The sequence below is a fragment of the Rhinolophus ferrumequinum genome, chromosome 9, assembly GCF_004115265.2.
Source record: "Rhinolophus ferrumequinum isolate MPI-CBG mRhiFer1 chromosome 9, mRhiFer1_v1.p, whole genome shotgun sequence".
In the NCBI taxonomy this organism is placed as follows: Eukaryota; Metazoa; Chordata; class Mammalia; order Chiroptera; family Rhinolophidae; genus Rhinolophus; species Rhinolophus ferrumequinum.
In genome coordinates, this window is record NC_046292.1 from 71,404,689 (window position 1) to 71,431,480 (window position 26,792).

A 26,792-nucleotide genomic window follows, 5' to 3' on the forward strand; every position below is an offset into this window, starting at 1 on the left:
AATTCCATAACTTTGAATTAAGCACATTATCCAACAAATGTCCCCCCGCCACACACTCTCTTCCCTGACTTTAGATTCTTAATGTTAATGCCATGTTCTTCCAATTTAGGAAGTTTAAGGTCAACTTTGAACGTGTGTTAGATTCTCATCTCTTGCAGAGGTAATCGATTCCTAGCCTCTCATCTCTTCCCCCTTGATTATCCATCGTGCCCAACATCGCATAAGTAATATTTTCTAAACAACACGTTAAACAGTTTGTTCTACCTAGAAGCTTGCAATAGTTTTATATTGTCTAAACTCTGCTGGATATGCTGTACCATAATTCATATGGTTTTAATCTATTTCTTATTTTCCATTAAATCATTCATTTTTTTAAAACTCATAATCCTCATTCTCTCCTTTCTTTCACTTGGTCTAGTTAATCTATTTCTATTGTCATAACCCTCTTTAGCTATCCCAGATCTTCCGATCCTGCCACTTAGCACATGAAGTAATGGAAACATACTTACCTACGTCAGTCTGTTTTCTTATGTTTTATGTGTAAATCTTGCCTTAATAACTAAATAGAAAGCCCTGTGAGGGCAGGGACACTATTAGAGATTTTTCTAACAAACTTGAACCAAATTTATTTTAATTAGGCAAAATTTTAGGCTTCAATATTTGTTGTTTAATTGTATATTGACAGTTATTGTCATTTTTCTTTATTACAGTCATATATTAAAATTATAAGACAATCACAATACATGGTGATTCAGGTAACCTAAGTTACACTGCTAGCTTCTGTCATTGATTATTGTATGAAGGCAAGTCATTTGACCTGCCTGGGATTCACTTTTAATTTTCTGGATGAGAAAGTTAGATTAAATGATCTATAAGCCCTTTTCAATTTGTATTTTACAATTCTTATTTAAAAATTGCCTATAGGTAAAATGTCAGCCAACTTGTCTTAAAGCTAGAATAAACCTTTGAACTTAGAAACCAAAACTCTTTAACACGGTAATGTTTCTTTTTCTAAAATGTATTTATTTAATTTTCTATACCTGATTTATTTTAGACAGGTTATTTGATACTTATTGCTGTTATGCTGGTGTCTCGAACATATTGTGATGTTTGGATGATTCAAAATGGGACACTCATTGAAAGGTACTTTCTATTCACCTTCCTCCCATTTGTATGAAATACTAATTTGGCTCATATTTAAGCAATATTTTAATAAGAAAGAAATTGATCCTAAATTAGGTATAAATACTTAAGTCAAATTATATCTTTGTTCATTGACTTGACAGACATTTACTGAGTGTCTCTCATGTGCCAGGCACCGTGCTGCTCTATGATCGGGGTGTCCTGGTGAAGGGGAGACGCCCTGTACCCAGCCCTGCACAGCTGGCAGCTCCTAGAGGGTTAGACAAGCAGGCAGAAAATGAAAAGGCAGTATAATAAATGCTGGGGGGGTGGTGGTGGTAAAACAAGTCACCAAGTGGGACGTCTGAAATTCATGAGATAATTTGGAGGAAAATATCACAAAGCATTTCAAAGAATCATATTGAGAATATTTATTAAAAGGGAAAAAAAATCTTAGACATTTCCTTTAGTTTCTTAAGTTAGTATTTGTTTTCATTATGGTCTTACTACATAGGATATTATTACTTCAATTGATAATTTTGAATTTAACAAAAATAACAGGATATTAACATTTATCAACATGTTAATAAAGAATTTATTCCTCATGATATTAATTTGAATGTCAGTGAAAAAATTTTCCTGGAATTTTGTTTCCCGGTATGCAGTATTTTATCAGAAAATTTCTCAAATACTTAATCTAAGATAACTTTTTGAATGACAGTACTTAAAATTTTTAAATGCTTCCAGACTTTGAAATATAGGTTTTTCTCCCCTTACATTCTTGATTTACTTCTTAGAGAATATGTAGGAAGAGGAACAGTGCTTTATGCACGTTTTCTGACTCATCTGTCTAGGAGAATAAAGAAGGTGATTGGCATAGGATTAAAGCCCAAACCACATGCTTCTGATTGTATGTAAATTGTGTAGTCTCCTATATTCAGCACAGGTCTCTGAAACCTGTGCTCAACCTTTTTATGTTGATCAAAGTAATATATGAACAGCTGAAAAAGTAATATGTGAATATTGCTTTTTGTCAAATAGTGTTGCCGGACTTAGTCACAAACACATCAGTTCTGTGCATCATTTCTCCCACTTATAACTGTCATTCTTGGAGCCAGTCGGTTTCTGTTCTCTTTACTATTTCATCTTTTATTTCTGCATGTCAGTGTAACAGTATGTTACTGTTCCTAGATTTTTCAGTTTTTGTATTTATTTCCTACTTTGGAAGATGAAAATTAGCTCTTTTACACTCATATCCACACCCATGCTCATCCTGTCAGTGAATGTTGTTATATTGCAATGTTTTGTTCACACGGATTTGTTGACATGATTTTGACTATTGTTTACAGCTGAGCCACACGTATATACTTTGATAGTTTCTTTCATATACCACTTTTTGCTTTTCCTGGCATTTATAAAGTGCAAGTTTTTTGTTCTTTAGGTTTTTGCCTACTTCTTATTAATTCAACTCAAGCTTATTGATAACACTGTAAAATCTTCTCAGTATTGTAATATGGTCAGACACACCAAATAATGTGTAGTTGTTTCTCTCTCCATCACCCCATGCCTCTTGTTAGTTTCCTGTCTTCCTGCTCTAGTCAGGATTGATTGCACTTAGGCCCACTAAATGGCAGTAATGTTTGAATTTGTTTTTTTTATCACGATCTTGACAATTTCATGTTTCTCTCCTGCATTAAATAACTTATTTTCTAGATCTTTTGTTTTCCTCTTCCTCACTTTACTTTCTCATTTTGGCAGATGCAGTCTTTTTCTGAGAAAGGGTACAAAGGGGACCTTGTAGAACTGATAAAGTCTTCTCACACTTGAATGATAATATAGCTGTATTTTTATTTTATACATTCTAAGTTGGAAATCACTTTTTTGTCAGAATTTGGAAAGCATCAAATTCTGTGCTTTCCTGTGGTCTTCTGTAGAGCTCACTGGTTCTCAGCCTTGGCTACAGGATCATTAGACTCATCCGGGGAATTTTGAGAAGTACTAATGCCTGGGCTCATCCCTAGATATTCTGATTCAATTAGGTATTACTTTTTGAAACAGCCTAGGTGATTCTAAGTTACAGCCAAGGCTAAAAACTGTAGTGATCTCGCTTTCACGTGGGTGTTGAGGCCCATTTCCTTACTGGTTGCCCTTCCTCAGCAACGGATCTCTTCGTTCCCCTTTGGAAGCTTTTATGGTCATTTGTTATTGATGCTGTATTGCTGGTGTTTGGGAATTTTACTGAATGTTGGTGTAATTTTTTTTTTTTTTATAATTTATTGGGCTGGGCACTAAGTGGACTCCCTTAAATCTATAAACTCATTCTTCATTCTGAGAAATTTTCTTGTGTTTTTAAAAAAATTTTCCCTCTCCATTTTTTTTATATACTTTTTCTGGAATCCTTGTTAGTTGAGTGTTGGACCTGCTGGATGATCATTTGATTATCTTATAACTCCTATACAGTTTTCATTTCTGATATTTTGTTCCACATTCTAGAAAATTTAATTTTATTATCTAGTGCATTTTTGTTATAATTTTATTTCTAGGAGTTATATTTTTATATGGATTTTCACTTTTCATTTTTGTAGCAATCATTCTTTCAAGTCTGTGACTTTTTTTTTTTAGCTTTTTGCCTTGTTTGTTTCCTTCATGGTCCTTTGTGTGTTGTTCTGATCTTTGTTATTCATGTTACAGGCTTTCCTTTCATATTTAAAAGTGAGGGCCTAAAAATCTTGTTAGAAGCCAAGGAGAAGGCTTGTTGACTCTCTGGTCTCCTAGGTTTGTAGATGTTTGTAGGGTGTTTGTGGGGGAGTTTTGTCACTTTCGTATCTGCTCTAGTGAATGCTCTAGCAAATGCTACGAGTTCAGTATAAACATAATTAAAATGTTTGTCCATTGCTACTAGCATATCAGCTGTAGGAGGATCAATTTTATCACTAAGTTCTATTTTTATTAGCCATGTGGCAAGTAATTTGAATCCTTTGTATAATTTACGTAGAGAAGATATTTATGCTTTTTTTATACGATTGTAGGGTTTTATGCTTTTTGCTTTGATTACTTCATTATTTAAATGCCATATCTATTAATAAAAATACAGACTCCCCAATTATAGCATTGTTAATTACCTGTGGCAAAAATACACAGATTACATCCGCTATGAGCAATGTTATATTAAGTATCTATATAGAATCAGTCACATATCAAATATAAGAAACCCTGCACAATTATGGTATAGTATAGATTAGTTTATTTTAAATTTTTTCTCTTTTATTCAGGTTTTGTGATTTCATGTTTTTGTAATCCAAAAGAAAAATACTCTTCTAAACTAGGGATTTTCCTCTTTAATTGAATAGATGCCAATAAATATTTTCTTCAAGACTTAATGCCCTGGAGAAAATGCCTTGCTAAGAGTAGGTGGTGTATTAATTTAATTGGTGATGATGGAAAGAGGAAAGTTAATAATGTAGCATGAGCTAGCTTGTAATTCTACTAAAGTAATCAACTTGTTGGGTATTTAGTTTTAAATTTTAGTTACAAGATGTAGAAAAAATGAAAAACAAAAAAAATTTAAGAGTTTCTAAACTTATTTTGATATAATTTAAACTTACAGAAAAGTGTAAGAATAGTACAAGGTACCTCCTTATATTCTTAACTCAAACTCATCAATTGTGAAGCGATCATTTTAAAGTTAATTGTTAACTTTCTGCTTAATATATATTTTTGAACTACGTATGAAATATTTGATATTTGGTCCATTACAAGTTTTAAAATGTTATGAAGTCATCATATGGAACAGTTTTATTTGAAAAATTTACACATTTCTTTAACTTGCTACTAAAGCTACATTGTAGTAAATGGATTTATCTGTCACTTTCTTTTTGCCGCTTTCAAAGTAGGTTTAGGTTCTTGTATTTCTGCTGAAAAAAAAGAAAAAGAGTCTAAAAGACTTGTTATGGTCCTTAGTGTTGTGGCTGCTTGTTTGTAGGTTGTGAAATAATTCACAAGGCAGGTAGAAATACGGAAGAAAGGTTTATTAAACTAAGAGAAGGGTCGGCTGGGCAGAGTCTGCTGGAAACTATTGCAAACAACTGCGTCGAGTCTTTGTTCTCACGTTTTATATTTTCTAATCAGGATGTAACTTTCTTTGGCCTGTAGTGGAATTTTCTGTTGAGTTTGGCTTTGTCTGTTGGTGTGGGAGAAGTGTTTATACTGCTTATCCACAACTTTTGCATATATTGTGTAGATTTAAATTGGAATCCAGAGTGGATCCCTACAGATGCAATACCTCTTCTAGTCACAGGGCCTACGTGGCCAGAGTATACAGAACCATTGAAAATGCAAATAAGGTTTGGCGGAGGGGAGGAAGGCAAAGAAAAGAAAGCTTTCAACAATTCCCAAGCTAAATTATACTCGTTAAATCAAATTATACCAGAGATCCAAATCTCAAAATAGAAGATTTAGTGCCACCATTACAATTTCCCATGTCTCGTCACTTAGTGTACTTCATTTTAATATGCTTTATATCTTTTAGGCTTATTTGTTAGCAGCGACTAATGATTTTGGAGTGTGGGCAAATGTTAATTAGGACAGATCCCTTCTTTAAGGTAGAAACTGGTAATTCCATTATGTGGAGGACAATCTTTCTGCCTTGTTGCTGCTATATGTAATCATCAAGATATATTTTATTTTCATCCATTTGGCTACAGGCAGCATTTTAAAGTTACCAAACTATCTTTTATAAAGATTCTTGTGTATGTTGGAAGTAATAAAGACTGGGGCTACTGTAAAATTATTCTTTATTATTTTCCTTTTTTTTTGCAGTGGAATAATAAGCAGAAATACGGCTTTATTCAAGAAACCATTTTTTAACTTTATAGCTGCTATTCCAATGGTAAAGCATTGCTGAATGATTACATGTGTTTTACCAAAGTTTTATAATTTTGTGTGTATCGCAGCTTGGGCAGCACTAAAGCACTTTAGTGTCATGTAAAGTTTGATTCAAACAATTTTAATTTAAACTTTTGAACTTTTTGTACTGTCTTATTGCTTGTCTCTAATTCTTATTGTTGTGTGGTTTTATTTTAACTTTTTTCTAGTTCAACTTATTATTTTCTTTCCACTTTTTAGCAGTTATATAAAAATTGGACTATTAATTTTTCTATCAGTGTAAAGTTACTTTCCCGAAGTATGTTTTGTGGAATCCTAGTGTGACAGAGGAAATGCTACATGCTACAGAGCTCTATCAGAGTTACAATGCACATATACAATAGAACTTTGAGGAGGGCTTTGGTAAAGACATTTGTTAGCTTTATTTAACCCAGGTTTTCCCAAATTTAATTGACCGTGAAACTTTTTTCTCTAAAAGACCAACTAACATTACTTGGCATTGTTCACCTACTCCCTCATAAAAGACAAATTATTTCTCTATCATATATACCTGTCATTTTTTTGGGGTGTGGAGTTAGGTTTAAATCATGTAGTACAGTGTTTTTCAAAATTTATTTACACTTGGGAGTATCAATAAATGTTATTTGAAAAAAAGTGTGATCAAATAAATCATATCTTTTTACTAGATCATAGATATATGGTAGTCAGAGATTCTTATATGATATAATGGTTTTCAAACTTTTAATAAAAAGTAGTGGAACTTTTACTTTAAAAGTTCTTAATGGATATTTTAGAAACATAAATATGTAAAATAGATTAAAAACAGATAAAAAAAAAAAGAGGAGCTCGTTTAGTTGAAGTGTGTTAATAGATTGAGGCTTTGAGGAACCCCAGTGATCTACTCTCTGAGTTATCATTTAGTCCCAGGGTCAGCGAAGTAGACCCCCTAGGTCAAATCCCAATACCATCTGTTTTGGTAAAATTTTATTAGGACACAGCCAATCTCATTCTTGGCTGTTTTTGCTGTACAGTAGCAGAATTGAGTAGTTGCAACAGAGACCTTTATGGCCCACAAAGCTTAAAGTATTTGTCTTGGCCCCATATAATAAGTAAGAGTTTGGTGATCTCTCATTAGTCTGTCTGTCTAGAGATTCATTCTACAAATGTATTCATACAAATGAAAATCAGAATGTTAAAACATTTAAAGAAAAAAACAAAAAAATACTAGTTTATTTCATCCATAATAACCCAGTCCTGAGTCTATAGAGTCTAGTGTTTTGCCATCTAAACCTCTTTTGTGGCAGTCTAAGCCTTTTTTAAAATTACTGTTTTTACTAAGGAAAGAAGTAGTTATTCCTATTTGATTTTGCCATTTAGGGAGTAATTCTCAAGCAAGCTGTTTAAAATGATAAAATTTCAAAAGTTGGAAACATGTTTCTGTAAGAAAGTGTTTTTTAGCATCTTTTTTCCTTATTGATTCGTTTGATTAAATAAAAATGTCCACGGGTAATTTCAGAGCTTTACAGAAGTTTTCTTAGTGTTAAAAATTGCTTCTTTTGCAACTAATGCATTGCATGTGGTGGTTTGCAGTGGTATCATTGGTCGTAGCAGAAAAGATTTCAAGAGATACTTATTCAACTTCATCGCTGCCATGCCTCTCGTAAGTGTAATTTTTTAAAAAACTACACAGGGAAAAAAATTGCATCTTGCTAAAGTCTTTAAGGATATTTAGTTATTAAGTTTTTTAAATTTTTAAGATACTGAATTCCTATTTCGAAATTAGTTATGTAACTTGTAGCAGAATATTTCAGTGTAAACCTTCAACACTAGATAGAAAAATTAAAAGGAATTATCTTCGGTTCAATTATGCATGTGTAGATGTATACATATGTGGATGAATTTTTTTTTTTTTTGACCTTTAGGCCTGGGTTTCTTGAATGTTTAGTAGATTCCACTAAACATTAAAATTAAGTTCCAGTAAATGGCAGTAGTGTCCCTCTCCCAGTGTGACAACCAAATGTTTCCAGACATTGCCAAATGTCCCATGGGGGCTGAGGTAGGGAGCGGGGGATGTGGTTGCAAAATCACCCTGATAGAGATTTACTACTTTAGGCTGTATATTATAGTAACTTGAACCTCTAATGAAGTTTAAGTTAAACTGGAATTTCTTATATGAATTTATCAAAAATTAAAGTAAGTGTTTGGTCTAAATCATCAGTGGTTTTGTTAGCTTGGTTCTTTATTTTATTGGCACTATAAGAATTTTAGTGTTTTAAATATGAGAGTAAAAAGGAGGAGCTTGATTGCAAAAAATCCAATTAATTAGATTATATATCAGATTTAATAAAGCTTGAGGATGGACATACAAGGCTTTTGGACCTTTTAAAATAACAAGTGAGATAAGTAGCTTAGATATCAGTCAAAAATTGAGATTCAGCAGAAGACCAGTGTTTAGAGAAAAAATTTATGTAAATGTGACTTCAGAATGGTGGAAGAATTAATATGATGGCAAAGAGTAGTAAATATGACTCTAGAAATAATCTGGAAAGTTGCATTAGTTGGTGTAAAACTTACACTACTTTTTTTAACAAATACAAATGCAGCATATATAGAATTCATTGTCTGCGGTGGTATGTAGTAGGACACAGAAGATATCAACATAAATGCCTAAAAGCAAGTCCTTTACATTAGAAAGGTGACAGATGTGGCTTTTTTGTTTACCAAAAAAATCGCAAGATTCTTCTCATAATTAATGAAGTTAACATATTCTAAAATTAAGTTCCAAGTAAAGTTTAACATATCAGGATATAATATAGCCAGTTGCAATTGGTTTAGCATGTTCTCTTTGTATTTTTGTAAGTTTTGAGAAAAACAGAATTGAACTATAGAAATTTGGACTATCAGTTATAAAAATCATAGGATTTCGGGAGAAATAAATTATGATTTAGTAAGTAGAAATGAAGCAAAATCAGTAATGTGTGTATGTTTGTTTGTTTTAGATCTCTCTGGTTAATAACTTCTTGAAGTTTGGGTTAAATGAGCTCAAACTGTGCTTCCGAGTAAGACTAACCAAACACCTCTATGAGGAGTATCTCCAGTAAGTGATAATTTATTTTTGTGTTAAAAATACTTAAACTGAACAGTAATACTTACGATATTGAGATGAAGAAGTTTTTCTTTTTTATTGGATACGTTTTTCAAGAAAATTGCTCTCAGATCCAGAAACACATAGGGAAAGACTTCAACTATTTGGAATCTAATTCCCTTAATTGACAAGTCATCTGTCTCTGGACTTCCTTCCTCGTCTTTAAAATAAATTAGGGCAGTCTTCGGGGGCCTCGTCCAGCTCCAAACTTTTCTGTTTCTAGTAATTTGGACTGTGTAGTATAATGTGAATTTAAAAAACAACGTTTTGTTAAAAGTCATTTTCTTATTGTTATTGTAGAGCTTTCACATACTATAAAATGGGAAATCTGGACAACAGAATAGCTAATCCAGACCAGCTGCTTACCCAAGATGTAGAAAAGTTTTGTAACAGTGTAGTCGATCTATATTCAAATCTTAGTAAGGTAAGTTTGTCTATTTTTTTATTATTTGTTAATTTGTTGAATTTTGAATCTAAGCAAATTTATATAGAATTTATTTGATGGATATAACAGCGGCATATAAATATTTAATGCTTTTATAAGAAAATTAGAGTTATACTAGTTTTAACTATAATTATTTAATTTTTTATATTTTTATGAGGTGCTTTGACCAAGAATTGAGAATTAAGTGTCTTATAAAGATTTCATAAGAATTTTACAGGCTAATTTCAGTAAAGCACCAGAAATTTAAATTTTGATCTGTTGACCAATTTGGCAATTGTTACAGATTGATGGTCAATTTAATGTTTCTAATTCCACATCTATAATAGTAGGTTAGGACTTCTTCCTGCCCATTTCTCTGCTTCAGTATCTCTAATTCTAATAGATTGTTTAAGTAATAGTCAAAAAAATTTCATAAGATGTTAGTTTGTTTCAGTTTTCTTCTAATTACTGTTTTTCCCCCTTTCCCAGATAATTGCCAAACCTCTTGACTCAGATGGTAGGCCTTAACCAGTTTTCTTCTTGTTGATTTTCTCAGTTCTTTATCTTACTCATCTCATAGCTTTTGCTATAGTCTTCTCATTAATCTATCTTCTTTGCCGTTACCTCTTGCGTTGACTATGGCATGTAATGGGCACCTATAGGATTGTCTACCCAGGATTCTTTCCCCTCTTCATGCTAGATTTCCCACTTTAATCCACATGACTTCTCTGGGTCTGGGGTGGTAGCTTTTTCTCATACTGGACCATTTATAATTTCTTTGTCTCTGGCCACAATTGATGCAGATATATCCACTCTTGAGACAAAGAAAACCATATACAAAGGAAGGGCCTGGGTTGCATTGTAAGAAAAGGAATGCTCCCACTTCAACCATGTGGATGGAGGGAGGATAGGCAATTCTTAAAAAGCGATATGTATCCATAGAGCTTCTTACCCCCTCGTGATAGGCCCACTACTAAGATTCCTTTTCACTTCATACCAAACTTTGTTGTTTATTCAGCTCTCTAGAAGCCTTTGCTAACTGATCCCAAACTCTAGAACTCTAACACAACTACAAATTATTCAGCAATTCAGCTTTCTTTTCTCCCCCCATTACCACATTTTAAAGTTTATTCTGTTTGTGTGTGTGTGTGTGTGTGTGTGTGTGTGTGTGTGTGTTGGGTGGTGGGGTGTATATATAAAAATTTTCATGTATTCTGCAGACATGTAGTTTTTACACCTTGGCACTTGAGCAGGTTTATGGCTCAGGTCTTGTCACATCTGTAATAGGGTAAAATATTGAATTAATTAATTGTAGTGTGGTGTGCACTACAATATATATATATAAATTTTTTTTAATTATCTAATTGGACTCTCACTTGAATTATGTTATTATATTTATCAATGACTTTTGGATGTACTTAAAATTTACAAGTATTTCTAGCTTCTTGACAACTTATAAAACAAAAAAGAAAAGGTTCATCTTAGTACAAGCCAATTAATAAATCAAGTGACCTATCCTGGTAATGCAGATAGTAATTAGGAAAGGATGGCTATAGACTTAAGTGAATCAACACAATTTGGGTTTCCTGGAAAACACTTCAAAATGTGTAGAACTTTTGGTATGTCAGTTGAGCTGTCTCTGTGAGGAGCAGTACATTTATGTATTATTTTAGTTCTAGAAGTTTGAATTTTATATCAGAAAATTAGATACTTAGGCTCACTTGATTATTTCAACATATGGATGTTGTGTTAAAATAATAGAATCAAACAATATAAAGAGCAGGAAGAACCTCTCATTTTTACAGGGGAAGATATGTATGTAGAAGCCAGAAAAGCTGGTAGCAGCAGATTTGGGGTTATAGCTCAGGTCATTTTATTTAGTGTCTTTGCACTCTCTTGAGAAATTACTTAGTTACTAATGGTTAGAGCTACCTTAGTTGATAGAAAGCTATAAATGTTTTTCCCACTTGATTGTCAGTAGACATTGGTGAAGTTGTCTGTCTCTATTTTAAGTTTCTTGAGAATAAGAACTGTCTTTTATGTATTGATTGGTCTACATGATATTACAGTACATTATGCATAATGGGAACTCTACATGTTGACAATTATGTGTTAAGTGTTGAGTAGCATTTTGTATTTAACATGTATTAGCTGTCAATCTAGGATATCTAGTTCCTTTTTAATTTTGTATCTTCTAATATTTATTTTACAGCCATTTTTAGACATAGTTTTGTATATCTTCAAGTTAACAAGTGCAATAGGAGCTCAGGTGAGTTTACTTTTATTTTGTCTTTTAAATTGCTATAATGCTGTATTATGAATAGCTGGATGGTTTGTAAGAATTTTTATGTGTCTCAAGAACATTTTTGTAAGATGTACCTAGTAAAGTGTGGATGTAAGATAATACTATACAAGAGATTTAAAAATTATTCTAGTTTAGCTTTTTAAATTTTCCTTAAGTCACATACTTGGAAAATTTTTGTGGTGTCAATAACCAGAAGTACAATGTTTAACATTGAACATACATGTACTTATTGTTGCAAAGTAATGTCTAAAAAGAGGTTTGGAGACAGTCATTTTAACAAGAAATTTGAATGTTAAAATATCAAGAATACCTTTAGAATGGCTATACCAGTTTCAAGAATATCTTGTATAAATGGTTGGGTATCTGTGAGCCTTATTACCCTGTCTCTCTGATATTTGTGTTGGTAAGAATAATTAAATTTTTCTGAGTGTTCTCACTGAAGTCTAACTTGAGTCATTTAATATGTAATGTTATTGTTATATAACACAACCACATAATACTATGGTTGCTTTATGCATAAATATATATACATGTATATCCATTTTGTAGTTGATAAATAAATTATAGAGTGCTTTTTATTCCTTTCCAAAGCACTGGGGAAATCAGATTTTTATTTGAATTTTATTGTCTACTTTCCTAACTTTTTCTATCTCATAATCCAGATTTAATCATTCTTGTAGCATGTTTTTACTATAAGCAAATTCCTTACTCTAAGGAATTTACTAATTCCTCTTGTCTCTATTTTCTTTTTCTTGGTCTCTATATTTTTATGGTACTTATTACACTTACATATTACTTAAATATACCTCCAGGTATTTCTGTTATCTGATTCTGAATTTCTTGAAGGTAGAAACTATGTTTCGTTGAAATGCATGAATCAACTATATTTAATTTAAAAAATCTTGGATACACACTATATTCTACATATATTATACTGAGTAGAAGGAATTAAAAAAGTGCATAAAATACATTTCCCCTGCTCAGGAAGGATTATGATTTGTTGAAAGAGATAGATGTACAAGGAGATCTAATGCAGTGTGTTAAGTCCAATAATAGAAGTTTGATTAAAGTATTTAGTATCTGGGAGAATTGGAGGTGATATTTGAACTTCTTTGAGGAGGATGCGTAGGCATTCATTCATTAGCTATGTCAGGCTTGCCAAACGTAAGGACAACTTAATTGAATGGCACGTTCAGGAAACAAGTATTTCAGTATGGCAGAACATAGGATATATATGGGAATGAGGGAAGTTTCCGTGATGACTTTGGAAAAGTCAGCTCAAAGCTTCTCTCTTGGGATGGTCAGTGGGTGATGAGGTCACTTATCAAGACAGAAAGTATGGAGCTGGAAGCAAGATGTATGAGAATGGAAAGGCAGATGGAGTGTGTTTGGGAGAACTAAGCTTGAGGCTCGACAGAGTAGTGTGGTAAAGATGGATAGTTCTTGAAAATAATGTCTTGGATTCTTATGAGTAATGGGACTAGAGATATAAATTTGGGAGGAGAAGAGAGGTAAGGAAGAAACCTCAGGGAATATTAACATTCAAAGAGAAGGTGAAAAAGAGGTCTGAGAGTTATTGTGGAATCTTGAGAAAAATTCAAGAGGAGTTCCATCAGTAGAGTTTCAGATGCCATAGAAAGAATGATGACTGCAATTAGGAGTGTTTAGGTGAGCATATTTGGGAGAGCTGGGGGATGAGCTGCACTTGGTGGGAGAAGTCAATGAGTAGTAAAAGTGTAGACGCCCAGTATGTGTGTGAGAGAAGAAACAATTAAGGGGAAAAAATTAACCAAAAGATCAGTATCTCTCAAAGTCACTGGAGTTAATTGTAACAATTGTGCATGTTACATCCAGTACATTTATTAGATATCCTTGAACTTTGTATCTTTCTCTCACAATAATAATAGGGCCCTGCAAGCATGATGGCCTACTTGCTTGTTTCTGGGCTATTCCTAACTCGACTTAGAAGACCCATTGGTAAGATGACAATAACTGAGCAAAAGTATGAAGGAGAGTATAGATACGTTAATTCCCGGCTCATCACAAACAGGTGAGGAAAAATGTATTAAATGTATTTAGCTGTACTAAAAATTAATTTTTGTGGATATTGAAAGTCAGGTAACACTGTTACTGAAATTGTGTCTATGTGTATTTACTTCTTTTGAAAATACACATTATGAAGAATATCAGTTTTATAACCCTTTTTCTAGTAGTATCCCTGATTCTCTCCTCTTCATGTCGTTTATTGACTAATTTTCTCTTAATTTCACTTTAAACATAGCCAAAATACAATTCAGATTTACTTACAGTACTTCATAGAAAATTTTGTCTCACTTTATCCCAAAATAGTTTTATTTGAGACTATGTTTGGAATACTCAGTAATTCAGTTTCACTGAATGTCTCTCTACCTAGTTTCCAGATAGTTTAAAATTCAAAATAGGAGGAAAAAGTATTGAGCTTTGGAGCTAGCCTGACTAGTTGCAAAATCTACCTCCTTCACTTATCAATTATATATCCTTTGACTTGTGGCAAGTTATTTATAGCCTTACTTTTCTTGTTTATAATAGGTAGATAACATTAAATCTGAAATATACACATGAGTGTGTGTGTGTGTGTGTGTCTGTGTATAATGAGAGAGAGAGAGAAAGAAAGTGCGCGCGCGCTTCCAGCACAGTTTTTGGTATGTAACAGGCGCTCAGTAAATTTTCTCATATATTGATCTGTCAACCTTAAGTCATATTGAGGGTGCCAAAATTTATTTACTACCCTGTAGGCGTTTACAAAATTACTTAGGAAGTTACTCTTTTAACAGTTCCCTCTTGTTTCCTTGGATTGCTAAAATGGTACCAGTTTTAAATAGGGTTTTGTTCTCTAGGCAGAGGAATAGGTTGTTGAGTAGAGAGGTGATTTGTCAAGGGAATGAAAGATGGTATCAGCTAGGATTCTTTCTGTTACAAGAAACAGAATCCCCTGACTCAGAAGGTTCCAGCAATAAGGATATTTACTACTTCACAGAAGACCTCTTAAGATAAAGCACTTCCAGCCACAGCATGATCAGGGCTCTGGCTCTTCTTTGATGTTTTCTTGGCCCTGCCCTCCTTTGTATGTTGCCCCTTTCCTCAGGTTAATTCTTACTGTGACCACAAAATGTCAAAAGCAGTTCCAGATCCCACTAGCCCTCTGTTCCTGCAAAAAGTCCAGAAACCAGAATGGGCCATCTCTTTTATCTTTAAGAGAATGAACAAGGAAACTTTCCAGAAGCCCTACAGCAGACTTTCTTTTCACACCGTATTCGCCAGAATTATCACTTGCTGGTGCCTAAAGCAATTACAGCAAAGTGATTGGCTTAGACCATTTGAAACTCAGGCCCTGTGGGTGAGGTTGAGGCCATTACTAAACCATTTGGATACCCAGAAAAGGGAAGATAACTTTTAAGGAAATTGGGGTTCTCTTAGGAAACAGGGCAAGGAAGAGAATAAATGGTGAATAGGCAGCCATCAGTACTCCGGGATGGTTTGTCTTTTCAGGTTTTAGGGTGGGTCTCAAAGGACTCAGTTCAGGAGAAGTAGGATTCTCACCTCATCTTCTTCCGTTGGCTTAAATGTGTGGAGGAGGTAGAAAGAAGTAAGAAAAGTAATTAATTATAGGTGGAGAATTGTGTTTCTTAAACTGGGATTCTGATACCTTGGGGCTCTGTATCATTGTGTCAAGGGGACCATAAAACAGGTCAAACATGGTGCATCGTTATTGAAAGTTAATTTTACTTGAAGGGGTTAAAGTAGGAGCTACCTTGTTTTTACGATGGGAAAAAAATACAGGTACATTTTAGAGAAGAATATAAAATTCACATAAGGTTTTAAGAGAGAAAAGAGACTTTAAAGAAATATTAGGTGTTTATTGAAGGCTGTTTTAACTGTGCCTTCTGGACTTCTGTGTAAATCTTTACTTTCCTCTGCTGTAAGAGGTACTTTGCCGGGAAAGTTTACATCACACTGAATAGAGTGGAAAGACTAGACTTTAGGGTCAGATATGAGTTACAACAGCTGCTTGACTGGCTAGCTGAATGACTTTCACAGATTTATGTAACTACATTGAACCTTTCTTCACCTATAAAAAGGCCCTTTTATTTCTAGTCAAGCTCCTGTGGCCCTTGTGACTCCAGTCAAACCAGCTCAAGAAAACGGAAGTTGTGAGGATATGGTGGGGGTTCCAAGAATAAGCATGACTACGCAGCTGTGCCTCCTGAGAGTTGGCACTGTGAAGCCATCAGGACTTACTTTGCTTTTCTGTCTTTCGAAGACTGTACGTCATGGCGTCACTATCTATCTTTTTCTAGCTGTTGCTTTCGCTCCTTCCTATCTGGATCTGTGCTCAATTTGTACTCTCTGATGCCTGATCCAGCCCTGCCTTCCTATGTATCATGGCAACTTCCTTCTTATTTCTTGACTCAAATTTTAGATAATTAGCCCAGAGCATTTTCCAGCCAGGCTACATATGGCATATGCAACATATAGTTGACCAAGTCAGGTATGTATTCCTGTGCTCTGATCAGCTGAGCTAGGAGCAGGGTGTCAAGTGCAGACCATGGCTTGAGACGTACCTGTAAGCTCTTAGTCACAAAATGTCCATTTAAATACAGATGTTCAGTCATCAAATACTGTATTTCAGTTATTTTTCAGGCTTCGGTAACATTAAAATTAATTGCTGTATTATTTTTTTAATAGTGAAGAAATTGCCTTTTACAATGGGAATAAAAGAGAAAAGCAGACAATCCACACAGTCTTCCGAAAACTGGTAAGATTACATGCTTGAGGCTCACGTATTTATGGAAAGAGTTTTTTTGATAATTTTTAAGATATTTGCTTTTAAATAGCTGTAAAGGATTTTTATAATATGTTTTCATAAAAAATGAGAATAAGTTCTGTCATATCTATATTAAGTTGCCTAATTATAAAAATGGGTAGATTAATTAAAATAATTGTCAGTGTATTTCTACAGAGGTTGCATAGGATATGCAACCTTACATAATGATAAATTTACTGCTTCCTACAGCAGATTTGTTCCTGTAGCATTCGCAAAAATACTGTAAAGATTATTATTTAGAGCAGGGGTAAGCAAACTTTTTCTGTACAGGACAAGATAGTACAAATATAGTTTAGGCTTTTCAGGCCTTATGGTCTCCATTGCAACTCTTCAATTCTGCCACACAAATGTAGCCATATAGTATATGTAAATGAATGGGTGTGGCTATGTTCTAATAAAACTTTATTTAAAAAAAATTAGTAGCAGGTTGGATTTGGACTGTGGGCCACAGTTTGCTGACTCATGATTTGGAATATAAACATTGTTTCTTGTGAAAACTATACTTCAGTTTTATTTACTTGCCACTTGGAAAATTTGAATTGAAGTAATTTTATTATTTATTCAAAAGATATTGAATGTCATCTAGATGCCTGTTCTTGTTGCAGAAGCTAGTGTGTGATAACAGTGGTGAATGTGATGGTAAAATCCTGCCTTTATAGAGCTAACATTTTAGTGGAAATTGGTGAAATTAAATATATATTTGATTTGAAAAGATTAAAATGGTTTTCATTTAAAATTATTTCATAAATTGGATTTTTGCCCTTTTTTTCCCTAATATTTTGTATTTAACATGACTGAAATTTGATGGTGCTCCTTAAAATGCATTTAAGGTAATTTTCCAGGGGACTGCCGTTCACCAGCTCACTTTTCACATGGCTTGCTTATACTTACCCTTTGGATTGCATCCCAAAAGTTAACACTTTTTAAGGCCTTGCTTTTTCTGATTAGTCTATCTGAAATTGCCTCCATTAGTTAACTTTCCATTTTAATGACCTGTTTTCTTAAAAGCATATGTTGTTTTTATAATTACCTTATTTGTTTATTAATTTGTCTCTTCAATTAGAATGTAAATTCCATGAGCTCAGGGACCTTGTCTGTTCTATTTATTGTTGTATTCAGGCATTGAGCACCCCATATATCACCCCATTTATTCATTGAATAAATGTTCCAACCATTGTTCTTTTGCAGATGATAGTAAGAGCAAGCTACCCTGTACTTAGGAAACCCACATGTTAGTGGAAGACAAACATGTAAACAACTGGATGTTTTATGTGATTTCAGATAGTAATGAGTCCTGTGACCAAAAATAAAATGGGATAAAGTGATAGAGTCTGATGGGGGCTGTTGCCTTACTATTTTAGTTGGAATGGCAAAGTCTTTCTAGAGGAGGTGGCATTTAGTGGGGGTGCTAGTCATAAAATACAAACATTTAGAAAGACAGTATTTCTGGCAGAGGACACAAAAAGAGGGAAGCCTGAATGCAGGCGCATGTTTGAGGAACTACCATTTCTGGAAGTCAGTGAGAAGGAGCAAAGTAGAAGCAGATGAGTTTTAAGATAGAGCCTAGTGCCAGGTCATGCAGGACCTTGAATAATCTGATAGATGGAAAATTTGAGAACAATAAAAATGGAGGGAAAAAAACATTTTTAGACTTGGAATTGTGAGATAACGCATGCTCAGATTAAAACTACAGACTCGGCCTATGTGTCATTAATTTACATCAACACCTGGTTTGAATTGAGTGTAATACAATTCTTAGAGAAAGCACAGACCGGGTGTCTCTAATTAAAGCAAACCATTGAGTACCAATCTGGACTGCTAGTGTTTCACCTAAATTAGCTTATTTTTCTGTCCTTTTTGTTTTGATTATTGATCAATTTTGCCATGTATATATCTGATAGTATTGTGAATACAGTGTTATTGTACTAGTACATTACATGCAAGGAACACCACATTAACATTCTTCATGTAATTTCCATTCTGTTTGTATAAAAATGGTTTCATGAAGTATTTGTTTGGCACCTGCTCTGTGATCAGCATATACTTGATGAAATGTGATGTACAATATAACCAGAAATCATACACACTCTGTAAATATTTCTTGAATAAATAAATTACACAGTGTCTTTCATTCTCATGGTAGATTGATTTTTTTATATATAGAAAATAATGTATTTTTTTGTTTTTGCTTTCTGTCAGGTGGAACACCTACATAATTTCATTTTGTTTCGGTTTTCTATGGGCTTCATTGATAGCATAATTGCCAAATGTAAGTATGTTTAAAGAGATGATGGAATTTGTTGAAAAAGTGAAGTATTGCTAATGTTTTAAATCTTAACTATTTTATTTCAGATCTTGCCACTGTAGTTGGTTATCTAGTTGTCAGTCGTCCTTTCCTAGATTTGTCTCATTCTCGACATCTCAAGAGTACACATGCCGAACTTTTGGAGGTAAAGTAGTAGTAATAATAAATTGAAAATTCAAGTATAAAAATAAAACCTAGTTCTTAATCTTAGAGATGTAAGTAAAAAATAGTATATTTTTTCTATTTAAGGATTACTACCAAAGTGGAAGGATGCTTTTGCGAATGTCTCAAGCTCTGGGTCGAATAGTTTTGGCTGGCCGTGAAATGACTAGATTGGCTGGGTAAGTAAGATTAGTAATCAGGAGCAATTGCAGAGAATAATTTTTTAAAAAATACGTTATCCTAAATGATTGTGCTCAGTTGAGGTTAAGATCAGTAAAAACAGATGCTACTACTACTGGAAACTGGTTTTGATAAAGAATTAAGATTTTTTTTTTTCTTACAGTCAACTTTTCATGTTTCCTTAAGATAGTTGTTTTGAGCCTTAAACTAAGTTAGCAGTTCTCAGTCCATCTGCTCCATGGACACTGGTATTTAATAAGTTGGACCCTATTGAATCATAACAGTCTTTTTTTAATTCACAGAAAATTAACCTAATGAATGGAATCTTTTAATTTGAATGTTTTGTTGCCTATCATACATTTTTTCCCCCTTAGATCTTTGGTACTGGCAACCTAGCAAAAGATGAAATTGATTTTAATGGAAAAAAATGAAATGTTACCTTGTGGTATCTCTAGGTACAATTGTAAATGTGATCATATTGTCTAATAAAATTGTTCTTAGACCATAAAGTGGAATTAAATATTTCAATGTTTCAGGCTCCAATATAACGGGCTTGGTATGGTATAAAAAACTCTATAATGGAAAAAAGCACCATAAATTTTAGGTCATCTGGAGAAATTGGATGACTCAGGATCTTTCCCAGGTCACTGATTCATCTCTGCATATTTCCTCTTCTTTATTCCTCCTTCTCTCCTCCTCTGGCAGTTAAGGTCTTCACTGCAAGATAGAAGTTGTAGAAATTATAGAAATAAACTACTGTGCAGAGTCTCTTTCTTGATAATACTGACATTCTTCCTACTTGTTAATAACTTGTGCTTTCACAGTTCATGGCATGTGGGGTGCTTCTGTTCCTTTATGAGATTACTGCTTCTTTACAGAAAAATCCTGTTTTACTTCTCCGATGTAGAGGGCTTTCTGTTTGACTATCATGTCATTCTTACATGCCTCAACTTCTTGTCATTAGTTTCGATTTCTCTCCATTGCTCTAGTGATTTCCATCTAATATTAAGAGTACTTCATCTTTTCCCCTCTTCGGAATTTGAAAGAGAGAAATCTTCCAAAGGCTTCCATGTTTGCAGAGAGGTAGCATGCATTGGTGTATATATAACAAATGCCTTTCTCAGGTAGAAGGCCATCTTTATACAAAGTGTTATAGCTCACTCCAGTGGAAACTCAGGGTTCATACTTCCTGGGTCTGAGGAATGCACTAGAACTAGTCCTTTTGTAGTATCTACTAGAAACATCCTTAAAATCCTAGCGGCAGGCAACCTTTGTGACTTATTTATTAAAGAAGTATCTGTAGAGGTGGGAATCCTGTTAAACCTCTTCTTTTACCCCCATGTTTCTGTTCTCCTACTGCAACACCGTAAAACATTCATACTATCACTAACACTTTATGTTGATGAGACTTCTTTTAGGTTGTTTCATTTAAACTAAGTTATAAGTTTAGAAACTTTAATTAGGTTTGTTAAAATAAAAGATATAAACTTGCATAATGTTATATGTCAATTTTATCTCAAATAAGTAAATAAAAAATAAATATAAAAGATATAATAGCCTTTGGAGATTTGGTTATAGCTTTGTTTTTGTTTTTTAAATTGCAGTTTTACCGCTCGGATTTCAGAATTAATGCAAGTACTAAAGGATTTAAATCATGGAAAATATGAACGCACAATGGTCTCACAACAGGAAAGGGGTAAATATGAATTCAGTAGGTCACATAGTTTAAATTTTTGCTGACATAATATGATGCTTTAATACTTCTTTTCCATTTCAGGTACTGAAGCAGCACAAGTCATTCCCTTGATACCTGGTGCAGGAGAAATCATCAATGTTGATAACATCATAAAGTATGTACAGAAAAAGGTTCTTAAGCACCATAAACATTTGCTAAACTACACTGTACCCTTTCAGCTACATCTGCTTAGTGTTTAATGTAAAATTATCTTCTTTTTATTAATTTCCCCTATAGATTTGATCATGTTCCTTTAGCAACGCCAAATGGAGATATCTTGATCCGAGACCTTAATTTTGAAGTAAGTTTTTAAATGGTTGTATAAAAGCTTAAATTGTCTTTAAAATGTGAAATGAAAAAATGGTTGAACATGAAGATAATTTTAAGCCTTGACTTAGTCTCTGAATCCACAAAATTGCTTTAAAAAGTAAGTCTTTGAAATACTTAGAAATCTTATTTTTCTTAATTGACAGGACTTGAAAGTTTTGAATATTACTATCAAAATTTTTTTGCAAATAAAGTCCAGGCCTAGTGCAACTGAAGAACTGAATGTTAAATTTTATTTAATTTTAATAAATTTGCTCTTAAATTCAGTAGCACATGTGAACAGCATAGCTCTAGAATTTCTTTCTACATGCCTATGTATGTGGCCTTCTGTAATTTGTGTTGTCTATAGCAATTCTTTTCAACTGCTTCAGTTGAAGGAGTGTTGTCTGATAGTTTATAAAATAAGGAGTATAATTAGTGGATTTGTTTTTAAATTGATATATTCGGTAAGTCTTCAGTTTTCCTACTCTTAGTAATGTGAGTTTATTGAATCTCCACTTTTTAAGGAACTAATAAATGAAAAAATATTACTTCTGCAAAGTACTTTGAACTTATTGAGCAATGAGGAAGTAGAGAAAATGTAAATATAGTTGGTAAATATTGAATGAATCCAAGTATTACAGAAGTGTTTTCTCATTTAGCTCTAGGTACTTTAGTCAGTTTGGTGTGTACCCTTGACACAGTAGGTTGCCATCCATCAGGCTTGATTTCAGGGATAAAATAGAGATCAGAACCCCATCTTTGTTAGATTTCTAGTAGCCCTTTTATTGCCAGAACCGAAGGGTAAAAAGAGCCATGAGATTTCCCTATTGAAGAATCCTTTTGGGTCTTTCTCCCACTTTCTCTCACTCTGTCTTTATGAAGAAATAGACCAACAATACAGATTCACATGTGGCTCAAGCATAGTGAAAAGGGATTTGGGATCTGTATGTACAGATATGTGGAGTAGACAAGATTATTATTATTGTTTTTTAAAATTTTATTGAGGAATATTGTGGATCAGTGTTTTTCTCCAGGCCCATCAGCTCCAAGTCGTTGTCCTTCAGTCTAGTTGTGGAGGGCGCAGCTCAGCTCCAAGTCCAGTTGCTGTTTTCAGTCTTTAGTTGCAGGGGGCACAGCCCACCATCCCTTGTGGGAATTGAACCAGCAACCTTGTTGTTGAGAGCTCATGCTCTAACCAACTGAGCCATCAGGCCGCCCCCTCCAGAAACTCAGCTGCAGCTCGTTGTCTTTAATCTAATTGTGGAGGGTGGAGCTCACTGGCCCATGTAGGAATTGAACCCGCAACCCTGTTGTACAGAGCTTGTGCTCTATCCAGCTGAGCCATCTGGCCGCCCCATAAGATAAGATTATGTTTATGGTCTGTGATTATGTTTATCATCTGTGATACCATAAACTGTGATACCACTTCGTCATAAGGTTACCACACAAAAGCTCTCCTTTTCCTTTCAGTCCAAAAGCCTGTTCCTTTAAAACCCTTATGTTTAGATTTAATATACTTCTGGCCAGTTCCTGTAATTCCACTATTATAGTCTCAGAAAGGTCCTTACTTTTTTGCTCTTATTTTAGTTTAATTTGGAGAGTCTTAAGTGCCCAATTACACCCCTACTTGTTCAAGATTTTTACTTTGTGATCATATTCTGTACCACCTGTTGTCTGTCCTGTGATTCTTGTTTTGTTTTCTCCTCCAATGGGAGCTATTTCTTTGACTTCTGTCCTTTGGTTTACTGTAATGAATTCCTCTCTGTCTTTCTGATTTAAGGTATTTTAAGTTAGACTTGACTTTTTCTCATTTATTTTGTCTTTCCTTTGTTTTACTTAACATAGCCTTCCTTTATTCAAAAAACATCCTTCAGTTATTGTACTATAAGACTGGGTCTTATATAATGTAATATAATACAAGACCAGGTCTTATATTAATTTTTGCCCCAAAAGACGCATTAGAGCTGATGGTCTGGCTAGGTCTTATTTTCGGGGAAGCATGGTAGGTGGTAGGCCAGTAATTCTCAACATTTTTTTAGAAGCTCATTCTTTCTCTTTTTTTATCGTGGTAAATGAACATAAAAAATTTTAACAATTTTAACCCTTTTTTGTAGTGTACAATTCATTGGCATTAAGCCATTTATAATGGGCTACTGTCACCACTAACCATCTCCAGAACCTTTTCATCACAACAAACAAACTCCGTACGCATGAAACAGTAACTCCTCATTTCCTCCTTCCCCTGCACCTGGTACCCTCTGTTTTACTTTCTGTCTCTGTGACTATAATTGTTCTAGTTACCTCATATAAGTGGAATCATACAGTATTATAGTTTTTGGCTTATTTCACTTAACATAATGTCTTCAAGGTTCATCCATGCTGTAGCATATGTCTGAATTTCATTTCTTTTTAAGGATGAATAGTTAATATCCATTGTATGTAAATGCCACATTTTGATTATCCGTTTACTCTCTTGGGTTGTTTTCCTTTTTTTGCCGCTTGTGAATAATGCAACTGCGTTCTTCATTTCATCAGAGTAAAAGCAAGCCCCTTTTAATGGCTTGCAGTGCCCTGTAGGATTTGCCTGCCACTACCCTACTCCCACCTCCCACCTCTCTGAGTTCATGTCCTGTTTTTCCCTCCTGCTAATTTAACTCCTGCCAAATCACCCTCCTTTTTGTTTTTTAAAAGAATGCCTATATTCCTGCCTTGGTGTCTTTGAATTAGCTTTTTTAGGGTAGAGTTGGGGCTGGAACAGTCTTCCTCCAGATTTATTCCTTCTTTCAAAGTTTTGCCCAGTTGCCTGGCCTGGCCACCTTAAAAATGCAGCCCTACCCACTCCCAAGTTTCCTTACCCTGATCTATTTTTTTCTCCATAGCCCTTATTTTCAAACATACTATTTAATTAGCTCATTTATTATGCATATTCTTTATATCTCTCCCACTAGAATGTGAACTAGTAAGGGGAGGGTTTCGGGCTTTTTTGGTTTGTTTTGGAGGGGTTTCTTTTGGTCTTTTTTAATTCACTAATGTAGCTCCGTTGCCTAGAACAGAGCCTGCCACTGAGAATTCAATAAATATTCATTGAATTAAATAATAACCTCAAGCTCAACAGTTAAAAACTTGTCAGAGGTAGGTTCCACAGCTAGGGTAACTCATATTTCTTTATTGTCTTCTTTCCTGGTGTACATTGCTGTGTAATGTTGTAAGCTAGATTATAACCCTGGTTTTGGAGTCTTCACAGGGCTGATAAACATATAAGACCCTAAGCTTAGAACTTAACCACTCTGTTTTTACATTTTTCTCATTTAATTATGTTGTTGTGGAACAATTTGGTGGCGCTGATAAATATTTATAATGCTTATATACTTTGGCCCAACACTTATAATTTGAAAGAATTTGATCTATAGAAATATTTTTCACCAGTGCATAAATTTGCTCACTGATTTGGAGGTTCATTGCAGTATATGTAAAAGAGCGAAACAAAATGCAGATGACTTAAATATTTAACAAAAGGGGAGTATTTAAATAAATTATGGTGCATCCTTACTTTATGCAAGCATAAAATAAAAAGAATGGGAGGAATTTGAATATACTGACCTGGAAGAACGTATGTAATATATTGTTAAATAATAACAAATGTAGAACATATGTAGTATGATTCCATTTTTTTTTTAAAAAGACTGTGTATGCACACATATTTATTGTTTTCAAGACTTCTCAAATTTTTAAAGCTTTAGCTCTTTGTATTCTGATTGAGATTAAGTTGATAATATCAAGTGATTTTTAAATTTAAAAAGTGAGTAAAATTTGAAAGTAAACAAAAATGAAGGGTTCCTTCAACCATACCCTCTACTACTTCTACCTAATACCACATTTATAGACAAAACAGAAAAGTTATCATTAACAAAGAACTATTGGACTGCAAGGAAATGTTTATTGTGTATATATTTGCTCTATTTAATTAACTCATAGACTAATTTTCTTTCAGGTTCGATCTGGGGCCAACGTTCTAATTTGTGGCCCAAATGGCTGTGGGAAGAGTTCACTTTTCCGTGTTCTTGGTGAAGTAAGTACAAATTGGCCTCAAAATTTTGCAGTTTTGTTTTGCTTTATGATCTACCATATTGTGAAATTTACAATTGCTCCTCCCCACCTCCTTTCCATTTATAGTTATGGCCTCTTTTTGGAGGACGTCTAACTAAACCTGAGAGAGGAAAGTTATTTTATGTTCCTCAGGTAAGACCTTGCTTGAGTTATTTTATAATCTTTGATTTAAAGATAGTTTTATTAATTGTTTAAAAATACACTTCCAATGATTTTTTTCTACTACTATAGAGACCTTATATGACCCTTGGAACACTTCGAGACCAAGTGATATATCCAGATGGAAGAGAAGATCAGAAAAAGAAGGGGATATCTGACTTCGTAAGTAATATATATCCTAGACCTACTGAAAATACTCTGTTTCAGATTTTTTCTTAATCAGTTAAGTATTTTTAATGCCAGATAGTTTATTCTAACCTGTAAAGCTGTATAAAGCTTAGCCGTTAATTATAATTTCCAAGTTGAGATAAGATGTTAACTATTTTGCTTAAATATGACTCGTTGAGTGTTTAACCTCGTCTTTACACTATTGCTTGTTTTCTCATTACCCCTCGTCCTTTAATTATGTACAATAGTGTTATTCTCCTTAAACTACTGGATCTATTTTGTCAAAGTTAGTATAGATAGGAAGTAAAGGATTCAGGGCTGCTTTTGTGTCACATTCTTTTGTGAAATGTGCCTTCTTAAATAATGTTGGCAATAGAATTAGAGCAAATTCAGTTTATAAAATAAAGCAAGATAGATACTGTTGGTTTATATTAAGCTTGATGTCACCTTTAATCATTTTGCTGAAAGGTACTGAAGGAATACTTAGATAATGTCCAGTTGGGTCATATCCTTGAACGTGAAGGAGGCTGGGACAGTGTTCAGGATTGGATGGATGTACTCAGTGGTGGAGAGAAACAAAGAATGGCAGTAAGTATACTCTGAAGGCATTGTACAACAATGCAACTGGTCGATTAATCAAGGCACACAATTTTCTTTTAATCTTTTTAATTAGCAATTGTTATAGATAAGCTTAAATGATAATAAAGATGCTTGAAAGTGTATAACTCACATGTAAATTTGGAATTGTGAAAAATCTGTACAATTTCCCTGTGAAAGGAAGAGCTACAGATCCAATTATATACCATTGATCCATTTTTGTAAAAGTTGCGGAAACTTTGTAACACATTGGCCCCGGGATATATGGTAGTCCTGGTTGGATTATGAGATCTCTTTCAGTATTTTTTCCCTATAGACATCGCTTT

The 26,792-nt window shown here is 33.8% G+C and overlaps 1 protein-coding gene across 1 annotated transcript in view; it reads left to right on the plus strand.

Moving 5' to 3' along the window:
• The window catches only part of ABCD3 (ATP binding cassette subfamily D member 3), a 66,286-nt gene that overhangs the window by 27,802 nt on the left and 11,692 nt on the right, over window positions 1-26,792 (plus strand). The window contains exons 4-20 of the mRNA XM_033114841.1: window positions 1,055-1,143; window positions 7,597-7,666; window positions 9,006-9,103; window positions 9,452-9,575; window positions 11,788-11,844; window positions 13,788-13,930; window positions 16,606-16,675; window positions 18,944-19,013; window positions 19,097-19,194; window positions 19,299-19,390; window positions 20,996-21,087; window positions 21,169-21,241; window positions 21,364-21,427; window positions 25,427-25,504; window positions 25,609-25,674; window positions 25,774-25,863; window positions 26,338-26,457. Of these exons, the coding sequence (XP_032970732.1) occupies window positions 1,055-1,143; window positions 7,597-7,666; window positions 9,006-9,103; window positions 9,452-9,575; window positions 11,788-11,844; window positions 13,788-13,930; window positions 16,606-16,675; window positions 18,944-19,013; window positions 19,097-19,194; window positions 19,299-19,390; window positions 20,996-21,087; window positions 21,169-21,241; window positions 21,364-21,427; window positions 25,427-25,504; window positions 25,609-25,674; window positions 25,774-25,863; window positions 26,338-26,457 (1,494 nt within the window). The remainder of the gene's footprint in view (window positions 1-1,054; window positions 1,144-7,596; window positions 7,667-9,005; window positions 9,104-9,451; window positions 9,576-11,787; window positions 11,845-13,787; window positions 13,931-16,605; window positions 16,676-18,943; window positions 19,014-19,096; window positions 19,195-19,298; window positions 19,391-20,995; window positions 21,088-21,168; window positions 21,242-21,363; window positions 21,428-25,426; window positions 25,505-25,608; window positions 25,675-25,773; window positions 25,864-26,337; window positions 26,458-26,792) is intronic.